General features: G+C 35.5%; 1 protein-coding gene across 1 annotated transcript; it reads left to right on the top strand.

Annotated features, from left to right (window-relative positions):
- The first annotated feature begins 9,467 nt into the window (after window positions 1-9,467).
- On the top strand, window positions 9,468-11,136 carry FAM229B (family with sequence similarity 229 member B). The gene is made up of 2 exons (XM_021693532.1): window positions 9,468-9,593; window positions 11,019-11,136. The coding sequence occupies exons 1-2, from the start codon at window positions 9,469-9,471 to the stop codon at window positions 11,134-11,136; spliced, it is 243 nt and encodes an 80-aa protein (XP_021549207.1). The 5' UTR covers window position 9,468.
- Window positions 11,137-12,272: the final 1,136 nt, after the last annotated feature.

The following is a 12,272-nucleotide window of genomic DNA, read 5'->3' as shown; positions in this document are numbered from 1 at the left end:
CTTGTCACCTGCTGCCTGACCACTATGCTAATGACTTCTATTTTAGATTTTTGTTATGGCAGTTCTTAAGGCTGGACCTAAGTCTGTGTAAGTCATGATAAATTTTGCTAAGTTATGGTTACAACTAACCCCTAAATCTCAGTGGTGTAAAACAATAAAGGTTTATATTTTTGCACATGATCCGTGTCTTTTGGGAGGTCTCTGTGGTTGTGCTTTATGTTTATGCCACTCTAGCACCCAGGTTGCTGAACTACCACTATTTGGTACATTATTGGCTTTTGTGGCATAGAGAAAGGCAACTCAAGAGGATCTTGCACTGCAGTTAATGACTGTTGTTAACTCACTGGCCAAAACTAGTCACATGGGCTCTGAGTAATCATAGGGGGGCAGGAATTGCAATTTCCAGAAGGCAGAAAGCCAGAAATATTTGATGAACAACATTTATAAATATATTATAAGTATTCTCAGACATGATATCAGAATACAGCATTCCCTCTCCTTGAGTATGGACTAGACCTAGTAACTTCTTTCTTTTTTTTTAAATTTAATTTTATTATGTTATGTTAGTCACCATACCTTACATCATTAGTTTTTGATGTAGTGTTCCATGATTCATTGTTTGTGTATAACACCCAGTGCTCCATTCAGTATGTCCCCTCCTTAATACCCATCACTGGGCTAACCCATCCCCCACCTTCCTCCCCGCTAAAACCCTCAGTTTGTTTCTCAGAGTCCATAGTCTCTCATGGTTCGTCTCCCCCTCTGATTCCCCACCTTCATTTTTCCCTTCCTACTATCTTCTTCTTCTTTTTTTTCTTTTTAACATATAATGTATTATTTGTTTCAGAGGTACAGGTCTGTGATTCATCAGTCTTACACAATTCACAGTGCTCACCATAGCACATACCCTCCCCAATGTCTATCACCCAGCCACCTCATCTCTCCCACCCCACCACTCCAGCAGCCCTCAGTTTGTTTCCTGAGATTAAGAATTCCTCATATCAGTGAGATCATGTGATACTTGTCTTTCTCTGATTGACTTATTTCGCTTAGCATAATACCCTCTAGTTCCATCCACGTCGTTGCAGATGGCAAGATTTCGGGGTTTTTTTTGATGGCTGCATAATATTCCATTGTATATATATACCACATCTTTATCCATTCATCTGTTGATGGGCATCTTAGCTCTTTCCATAGTTTGGCTATTGTGGACATTGCTGCTATAAACATTGGGGTGCACGTACCCCTTCGGATCACTATATTTGTGTCTTTGGGGTAAATATCCAGTAGTGCAATTGCTGGGTCATAGGGTAGCTCTATTTTCAAATTTTTGAGGAACCTCCATACTGTTTTCCAGAGTGGCTGCACCAGCTTGCATTCCCACCAACAGTGTAGTGGGGTTCCCCTTTCTCCACATCCTCGCCAACATCTGTTGTTTCCTGACTTGTTAATTTTAGCCATTCTGACTGTTGTGAGGTGGTATCTCATTGAGGTTTTGATTTGGATTTCCCTGATGCAGAGCGATGTTGAGCACTTTTTCATGTGTCTGTTGGCCATTGGATGTCTTCTCTGCAGAGATGTCTGTTCATGTCTTCTGCCCATTTCTTGATTTTTCTTGATTGGATTATTTGTTCTTTGGGTGTTGAGTTTGATAAGTTCTTTATAGATTTTGGATACTAGCCCTTTATCCAATATGTCATTTAAAAATATCTTCTCCCATTCTGTCAGTTGTCTTTTGGTTTTGTTGACTGTTTCCTTTGCTGTGCAAAAGCTTTTTATCTTGGTGAAGTCCCAATAGTTCATTTTTGCCCTTGCTTCCCTTGCCTTTGGCGATGTTTCTAGGAAGAAGTTGCTGCAGCTGAGGTCGAAGAGGTTGCTGCCTGTGTTCTCCTCTAGGATTTTGATGGATTTCTGTCTCACATTTAGGCCTTTCATCCATTTTGAGTTTATTTTTGTGTGTGGTGTAAGGAAATGGTCCAGTTTCATTCTTCTGCATGTGTGGCTGTCCAATTTTCCCAACGCCATTTGTTGAAGAGACTGTCTTTTTTCCATTGGACATTCTTTCCTGCTTTGTCGAATATGAGTTGATCATAGAATTGAGGGTCCATTTCTGGGCTCTCTATTCTGTTCCATTGATCTATGTGTCTGTTTTTGTGCCAGTACCATACTATCTTGATGATGACAGCTTTGTAATAGAGCTGGAAGTCCGGAATTGTGATGCCACCAGGTTTGCTTTTCTTTTTCAACATTCCTCTGGCTATTCAGGTTCTTTTCTGGTTCCATACAAATTTTAGGATTATTTGTTTCATTTCTTTGAGAAAAGTTGATAGTATTTTGATAGGGATTGCATTAAATGTGTAGATTGCTCTAGGTAACATTGACATTAGTAACTTCTTTCTGATGAACAGAGCTCAAATACAACCCAGCAGCCATCCTGAGTTGGGGAGACAGAACTGAAAATTCTGTGGGACCAAGGCAACTATAATTTTCAGAGCAGAATGCCAGAAAGGAGTGAGTATATAGAGAAAGGTCTGGAGATCTTCAAGGAATTTCTCTGAGCCTTAAACTGAGTACTGATCAGTATATTCATGTGGGGAAACTACCCAAGACTGAGGAATGAACCACTGGGAAGAAGCAGGCAGAACAATTTTGGGGGTTCACACAAGGCTGGGACTAGTTTACATTCGCAGTATCTTTAGTGGAAAAGCCCTGTAATGTCTGGGGGTGTTGAATACAGTAAGGATATTGCCTTAGTAATGGAGAGAAATTAGCCATAGATGAATGGCTGTTCTGATCTAGCCTAGGAGAGCGTAAAATCAAGCCTCCAAAGGGCCAAGCTATTTCCAAGTAACTGTGTCCTAGATTAAAACTTGAAAGTGCTTAAAGGACTAAAAATAAAACCAGCATTCAACAATGAAAAATTCTGCCATTCGATGAAAAATTGCAAGATAGGTGAAGATGTAGAAAACACTCCATATGAGGTTAAAAAGAATCAGTAAAAGCAAACCAAGAAATGGCACAAATGAAGGAACTGGTAGACGAGGACATTAAAATAACATAAATATACTTCATATGTTCAAGAAGGCAGAAGGAAGCATGGAAAGATTAAGAAGAGACAAATATAAAAGACCCTAATCAGACATCTAGAGATAAAAAAGAATGCAATATCTAAGATGAAAAGTACACTGGATGGAATTAAGAGCAGATTAGACATTGCAAACAGTAGAAACTATCCAAAATAGAACAAAAAGAGAATAAAAGAGGATGAGTGAGCTATGGGACAACTTCAAACAGCTTTATATACCGTAATTGGAGTTCCAGAAGGAGGAAACAAAAACATACTTGAAGAGATCATGTCTGAAAAGTTTTCACATATGATAAAAACTATGAACCCACAGACCCAAGAAACTCAATGAAACTTTAGACACAGGAAACAGGAATAAAACCACACCAAGCACATTATAATCAAATTAATACCAGTGGCTAAGAAAAATATTAAAAGCACGCAGAGGAAAAAAGGACACACTACATGTAGAGGAACAAAGTTAAAAATAAAAGCAGACTTAGAAACAATGCAAATCAGAAAACTGGAGCAAAATCTTTAAGTACTTAAAAAAAGCCCTGCAAAACAAAACTGTTGACAGGATTTTATACTCAGCAAAAATATTGTTCAAAAATGGAGATGAAAAAGTGGAGATGAAGTAAAAACATACAAAACTGGAATGAATTGATTGCTAGTAGACTACAACTGTTAAATGAAAATCTTCATTCAGATAAAAGGAAAATGATGTTGGAGGGAAATCTGGACTTACTGAAGGGGACCAAGAACACTGAAAATGATAAATATGTGGGTAAATATAAAAAATGATAAATATGTGGGTAAATATAAATATGTGGGTAGATATAAAATTTTAAAATTTTCTTCAAAAACAGTTGCTTAAAGAGAAATTTATAATGTGTTGTGGGATTTATAATATATGTAGAAGTAAAATGTATGATTAAATAATACAGGGTGGGAGAGGGGAAATGGTTCTTTTAGCGTGAGTTTCTTTCAGTGTAAGTTTCTTTTAGTGTATGTGAAATGGCATAATGTTATTTAAGGCAAACAGAAAAGTTAAAAATGTTTACTATAAACCTTAAAGTAACCAAAAAGAAAACATAAAGTTGTAAAGCAATAAGCCAATAATGAAGATAGAATAGATTCATGAAATATACTCAGTTGTTTCAAAAGAACAGAATAAAAAAAAAGGGAAAAAAGAACAGCACAAATAGAATACAAATAGGAAGAGGGCATACAAATTCAGTTATATCTATCACATTAAATGTAGATAATTGAAACATGTTAATTAAAAGTCAGAGATCATCAAAGTAGATAAGAAAAAGCAAGACTCAACTCTACTGTTTATAAGAAAACCACATTGAATGTAAAGACCAAATAAGTTAAAAGTAAAAAGACAGGAAAAGATACATTATACTAACATTAGTGAATAGAAAGTATCTATATAAATTTCAGACAAAGTAGATTTCAGGGCACAGAATATTACTAGAGATAAAGAAGGATAGTTTTTAATAATAAAGTTGTCAATTCATCAGGAGGACATAGCACTACTAAATATTTATGTACCTAATATCAGAGCTTCAAATTATATGAAGCAAAAACTGGCAGAATAGAGAGAGAGATACATTCATAATTATATTTGGAGATTTCAACATCCTTATTTCAATAATTGATAAAGAAGAATACAGGAAATCAGTAAGAATGCAGAAGACTTGAAGAACTCTGTCAACCAAGTAATTCAATGATAGAACACTTCATTCAATGACAGCAGAATACATATTCTTTTCAAGAGTAGGTGGAACACTTACCAAGATAGTCCATATTCTGACCATAAGCAAATCTCAATAAATATAAAAGAATTATAATTATATGAAGAATGTTCTCTGCCAGCAATGGAATCTAAGAAATCAGTAAAAGAGAACTAGCTAGAATAATTCCATATATTTGAAAACAAAATAACACAGTTCTAAATAACTCATAAGTCAAAGAAGAAACCAAGAGGGAAATGGAAATTTTTAACGGAAGGTAATGAAAATACATTTCAAAATTTGTGGAATGAATCTCAAGTAGTACTTTGATGGAAATTTATAGAATTAAATGCTTATTTCAAGAAGGTATGTCTCAAATCAATGATCTAGGCTTCCATTTTAAGATACTAGAAAAAGAGAAACAGATTAAGGCCAAAGTAAACAGAAAAAAAAGCAAATACTAAAGATTGGAGAAGAAATCAAATAAAAAACAGAAAATTAACAGAGAAAAATCAATGAAACTTAGTAAGTTTCCTGAAAGATTAAAATTCTTTTGTGAGCTCCCTTGCTCATAAAGTCTTTAACTTGGGTTCATGTTCCTGCTCGGTTTAGCCTCTACTTATTTCTCTGACCTTATTTTTTAATTTCCTCTACCATGGTTATGCTGGCCTTTCATATTTTCTGTTGTCTTCTCTACCGGCACATGATCTTTGCACATGCTGTTTCCTCTGTTTGCCCCATCCTCAACTGTCTCGATGTTTTTGCTTCCCACCCATTTTCACCTAGTTGATGTCTACTCGTTCTTTAGACTTAGGTTTGATATCCTAGTCTAGGGCATATACTACCCTACCTGTAAACTCTACTAGGATAGACACTGTGTTTGTTTTGCTCAATATTTTATCTTCAGCACTTAACATATGTCTGGCTCATGGTGGATTCTCAGCAAATATTTGTTGAAATGGGTAATAGATGGGTAATAGATCTATTGTCTTAGGATATGACAAATTTGAGCATTGCTCCTTTCCTACATCTCATAAATCAATGTTCTGAGGATTGAAAGATTATTATTACTCTCAGGTTTATGAGGATTAAGAGAGAGTATTTAGAGATTTCACCATCTCCAACAACCCCCACCCCCAACATCTATACTTCACATATTCATCCATTTCTCTGTGAAGTTCTGCTGGAGAGTTAAGTTCATTTTGTGATGTATTATTTCTCTAGTGCTAGAAAGTTTCATCATTAAGGCTACTGTTTGGTTTGTTTCATTGTACCACCCATACCAAAAAAAAGAAACTTGGTGCAACTTGTGCCAAATACCTAGTTAAAAATCATAGTAAATTAGAGGAATTTATGAATATTTCACATGCAGATACTTCACTTTGTAGTTTAAAAATATATCAATGACTAAAAAGTGAAATCAATGCTTCAACACTCTGATTTCAAGAATTATGCACAAAGATAAAATAATGTATGCTGGTGGAACTTTTGTATTTCAGACACTGGTTTTATTACATGTTAGATTTTTTTTATTCCTCAAAACAACTCTATAATATAGAAATTCATACCTTTTTTTCAGGTAGACTTTTAGTGATTTGCTCAAAGTCTCAGAATTAACATGCTGTTAAAATTCAAACCTAATTTTCATGTCAGAACCTACCATTTTTCCACATGCACCTCCACTAGAAAATGTAAACTATTAAAAATTTTTGCCATCCTAAGGATCAAATGTTTAGGTCCTAATGATACATTAGCTAACAATGGCTAGCAGTTATTTCAGTTTGTCTAACTATGACACAGTTAAATGGTTTCTCTAAGCTAAAATTGTGATCAACTATTCACACATAGCACCCTAGTAAGAAAAAGAAGGTAGAGGTAAGATTTTGTCCATCAACTAAATTATGTAAAATGCCAACTTCCTGTAATGTAAATCATATAAAAACAGAACAGTGGGAACTTAGAAAATGTGGGTAGTAAAAAAGATTTTCATTAAATGAAAAAAAATGCTTAATGTCATTTAATAGTTTGTCATCAACTATGAAAATTGAAAAAAAAGATAAGCTGAAGAGAAATGTTCTGGCTTAAGGGTTATACTTTAGTATTACATTCCGTGAGGTAAGCTATTGCTACAGAAGTTGGGAGAGGGAAGGCAGGGGAGGGAGTCCAGAAGATAAGTTTCATCTTGTTGCTGGGGCTGTGAACTATGAGACATTTTATTCTTTAGCAGATAGGAACCTATGTGAAAGAATTCTGATGTCATAATTTTGGGGTGCCACTGGGACATTTGATAATCATTCCTTTGGCAAAGATGGTACAAACAGAGGAGAGCCTTAGGGTCCAGGGAACAGAACAGAGAAGACAGTACAAGATGTATTCTTGTTTTCTCAGTTGTCCTCATTTCTGTCACTTGGGGATTTCAAGGTTCTTGGGGAAATAGAAAAGAAGAGGTAGTCCAGGCATTAGGGAGAAGATGTAAAGAATCCCACACAGGAAGAGCCATAGAGAAATTTGTAAAGGTGCAGTTTGAGGCCTTTGGTGTGGGATGAGGACATAGTTAGATTGGATTAGTTTGTATTAATAGCTAAGGGAAAAACTGGAAGATAAAGATAATGAAGAAAATGGGATATAAAGTGAGAAGAATCTCATGATTTTGTACAGATTAGACTGTAGGCGTAGAATATAAGTAAATTCATTCATAGATTAAAATATTTCATATCATTGGAGAATAAGGCAGTGACAAGAATAAGACTGTCAAACAAACTTCAGAGATAATTCTTTGCTGAGTTTCAGCTTGCTGCTGGAGCTATGAATTGTGACATTTTATTCTTTAGCAGGTAGGAAACTATGTGAAAGAATCTTCTGATGTAATAATTTCTGGGTGTCACTGGAACATTTGATCATCATTCCTTTGGCAGTTCCAGCCTTCTATGAAAGGTCAGTAGAAGCAGTTGATTTATTCACCTCTACAGGAATCAGACTCAGCCTATTTTGGTAAGTCTATGCATCCTTGATCAAATTAGCCAGAACTTAATATCTACGTAAATTAGATAGTTATACTAATCCATAGATTTTACTGTAGTTCTGCTAACTTGTCATTGAGCATACTACTTTTTTCCTTGATAAAGGAAGCACAGTCTATAAAAACCATTATATATAATATTCAAATTCCTAAACTTTAATAATTTAGTTTTATTATTACAACAGACACTTACTTATTAGGCATAGAATACTGTTCTAGGCATAAAAAAACAGTTATAAGACATATTTCATTTTTCCTGTCTTTTGAACACATATAAATTTATACAAAAGTTATTAATTACTGTGTGCCAGCCACTGTTCTAGGTATTAAGGATTCAGTGAGTGGTGACAAAGATAGGCATGAAGTGGAGGCAGGAGGGACAATGATTAAGTAAAAACATTTACAAAAAATTAGGGCACTGGTTCTTAACAGGGCATGATTTCTTCCCCTTCTCCACCAGGGAACATTTGGCAATGTCTGGAGACATTTTTGATTGTCACAGCTTTGGGGGAGGGGTGCTATTGGTGTGCAGTGGGTGGATGCCTTGATGCTACAAAACATCCTGCAAAGCACAGGCCAACTTCTCTCCCCAACAAAAAGCTATCTGGCCCCAGATGTGCATGGTGTCACAGTTGAGGAATCCTGAATTAGAGTGATAACTGTTACAAAGCCAAAATAGAGAGTGCTATGAAAACTTCTATAATGGAGTGGTTATGGATGGCTTCTCTGAGAAAGTGAAATGTAAATTCAGACTTAATGAATGAGTTGGTCCTAGCAAGTAAGGAGTGGGGAGCAGTGGGGTGGGGAAGATTTCCAAGTAGAGGCAATAGTAGGCAGTAAAGAGCTTATTTTATATAGTTGTGTGTGTGTATGTGTATCATACTTATATCTGACATATACATTATGTTATGTGTGTGTTTGTGTACCCAGTAGCATCTGCTGGGTACTAATAGTTAACGTTTATTGAGCACTAACTATGTGTTAGGCACTGCATTTTACATGTATTACCTAATTTAATCCACACTATTACCCTGGAAAGAGATACCATTATTTCCGATTTATCCTTGAGAAACATGCTTGGTTAAGTACCTTGCTTAGGATTACATAGTCTGTCCAACTCTCCCACTTTCTTAACTAATGTGCTGTAAATATACAGAGGCGGGGGGATGAATGATCATCAGGAACAGGATTAATGGAACCTATCATGGAGGATGTGAGGCTCGGCTCTACTTAAAAGGAAGAGAAGGGCTTGACAGAGAGGCAGTGGGGAGTGGAAGTAGGAGCTCAAGCTTGTTTATTGTTAACACTCATTTCAAGCAAGCTGGGTTTTTTTCACATAGCAGAAATAGACTTCAGTAATGTTAACCGTAGGGCACAGTTTACTTCTACCATCTAATGGCTGTTTTATATTTGTTGCTAGATTCAAATTGTATGTAAAGGGGAGTTGTGTAATATAGCATTTATATGCTTCTATAGATATTTTGAAATGTAATTTCTATATGTTTCTATATATCTGTAGATATATAGAAAGTTTCTATGTAACTATGACAAAATAATAACATTAAAGACTCCAAAGAACTTTTTGAAGACAACTCAGCCCTATGCCATTATTTTAACTTTCTAATCTAGGTTTTCAGTGAATTATGCCTTTTCGGTGTGGGACCCAGCCAAGGAGGTTTCCAGTGGAAGGAGGAGATTCTTCAACTGGGCTGGAATCCGGGCTGAGCTCCAGTGCTGCCTGTCATGGGAAAGAGATGTCACCAACTAGGTAAGGTCTGCTCATCCTGATGACTGAGGAAATGCATAATGGCTATTATCAATATAAGCTTTAGTTGGTGTTCAATATTAGCAAGAAAAAAGTCCAGGACCATTAAATTAATATTAACAAACATTGCTTATGAAATTAGTATTAACAGATTACAGGTTTTCTTAGCGCAGTCTGTTTTTGGTACCTCTGTTAAGTCTCAGCGATAGACCAATTCTTTTTTTGGTAAATTTTTAGCTAGATTTTTGTTATTGTTGTTGTTGATAGTTACAAGAAAGATAGCATTCATTTAAACAAGCAAATCTTTAGGGCTACTATATGCTAGGCATAAGGCTACAAATATGAAGAAGACCCCAACCTCAGATTTAGTGTCACTTTGGCTTTGATTTGACTTTTAGCAGAAAGATAGTAATATAGAGTATGGATATTTTATAAAACAAAATCATTTTCTGCAAATTGAAGAAAACTGTGAAGAATAGGATTTGTTCCACTTTTCTGCTGCTTACCATAGCAAAACATCAAATACTACATTGTTAGATTTCTCATGGCTTAGAAATTTTTAGAACACAGATTTGAGCTTAATAAGGCAGGTACTTTAAAAATCAGAGTTATTCAAGGATGCAGTACTATTTTGGGAAGTACTAAGCACTTGTCTTTAGAAATGTCTGAGGTTAGGTGATTATCTGGTGGGAATGTTGGAACAAATTCAAGCACTAGAGGTATTTTTGGACTAGATGCCATTTAAAGATTCTTTTATTTTATTTTTTAAAGATTTTATTTATTTATTTGACAGAGAGAGACACAGCGAGAGAGGGAATACAAGCAGGGGGAGTGGGATAGAGAGAAGCAGGCTTCCCGCAGAGCAGGGAGCCTGATGTGGGGCTCGATTCCAGGACCCTGGGACTATGACCTGAGCCAAAGGCAGACGCTTAATGACTGAGCCACCTAGGCCCCCCCTAAAGATTCTTTTAAACCTGAGATTCAATCAACATTTGAATAGTGTATGGAATAGCATGTTCAGTTTTATATTTTTCCACAAATATTCTAGTTTTTAGATCACTCAATTGAAGTGATTTTAAGGTGCCTATATGCATAAATTGCCATAGTATTATCACTATGTTTACAACAATGCACTCCCCCCCCCGCCTTTTTTTTGCCATTTAGCAATCACTGCATACCTTTCAAAATGATTCTCCAGAGGGTTATTTTATATTTATAAATTTCCTGTGACTAAGTGTATGGCAACAACCACAATTTCTTTGCAACGTAAGTCTAAAATGTCTGGCTCATCAGTGCCACTGTGTTATAATTATATTTTGACATGCAAAGCTTTCAAAATGATTTAAAACAGTTGATATGCAAACTTTGCTGCTCTGAAAAAATTTCCTGTTTAGTATCAAACCACATGTCATTTGCTCTTTTATTCAGGCAACTCCGAAGATGCCCTGGAAGTCATTGCCTGACAATAACTGATGTTCCTATCACTGTCTATGCAACAATGCGAAAGTCACCTGCACAAAGCAGCAAGGAAATGCATCCTAAATAGCATCATTAAGCCTTTTGTAGAGGTTTGACTAGGTCAAGGGTAATGGGCCAGTATCATCTTATGATCTGATAAACAAATAAAAGTGGTGGCACCTTTGGATGATGACAATAGTGGAAGTATTTTCTTTTACTAGGAAAAGACAAAATGTCTTATAAAATTTGTAGTGATAAGCCATCAGTTATGTTTGATAGATAAGACAGAATAATATTTCACAATTAGAAAGTACTTTAGAAATCATTTTGCTCACGGTGGATCATTAATATCAATAATTCAAGATGAAGGTTAATCCACCTTGATTATCAATCATGAAGGGCCTATTCTAAATAATTAATGTGTTTTAGGCTGGTTTCCTTTGTTTATATTCGGGTTGCCACTTAGCTGAATCCTTTCACTTGAATACCCTAAGCCAGTTTCTGGCTTGATATCTTTTTTTTTTTTTTTAAGATTTTATTTATTTATTTGACAGAGAGAGAGATCATGTGAAAGAGAGAGCACAAGCAAGGGGAATGGCAGGTAGAGGAAGAGGGAGAAGCAGGCTCCTCGCTGAGCAAGGAGCCCAATGTGGGGCTTGATCCCAAGACCCTGGGATCATGACCTAAGCTGAAGGCAGACGCTTAACCAAACTGAGCCACAGGAGTCCCAATAAATTGTAAACTTTAGAATTATCTCTAAAAGCAAATAATAACAGAGAGTTAATACCCAATAGTGGAGATAAAATGGAATAAATATCACTCAATCCTAAAGAAGCCAGAAAAAGGGGAAAAAGGAAACGAAGATAATGAATTTAAGCCAAATTATATTGATATTTACATTAATTACAAAAAGTCTAAATACTTCAATGAATAGGCAGAGATACTCAGATTGGCTAGAAAAGAAGATGCTATCTACTTGAACTTACTTTAAATACTAAGAGACACATAAATTAAAAATATAAAAGGTAAAATAGATATACCATGTAAACATTAATCAAAAGAAAGTTGGAATAGCCTATATTAATAATAGACAAGACAATTTTAGAACAAAGAATACTACCAGGGATAAAGAAAGGCATTTCATAATGTTAAAATGGTCATAACAATTTTAAGTGTTTATGCAGAGCTTCAAAGTATATGAATCAAAAACTGATGAAATTGAAA

Source organism: Neomonachus schauinslandi, chromosome 8, assembly GCF_002201575.2.
Source record: "Neomonachus schauinslandi chromosome 8, ASM220157v2, whole genome shotgun sequence".
NCBI lineage: Eukaryota > Metazoa > Chordata > Mammalia > Carnivora > Phocidae > Neomonachus > Neomonachus schauinslandi.
This window is presented reverse-complemented; position numbering and strand designations above follow the sequence as displayed.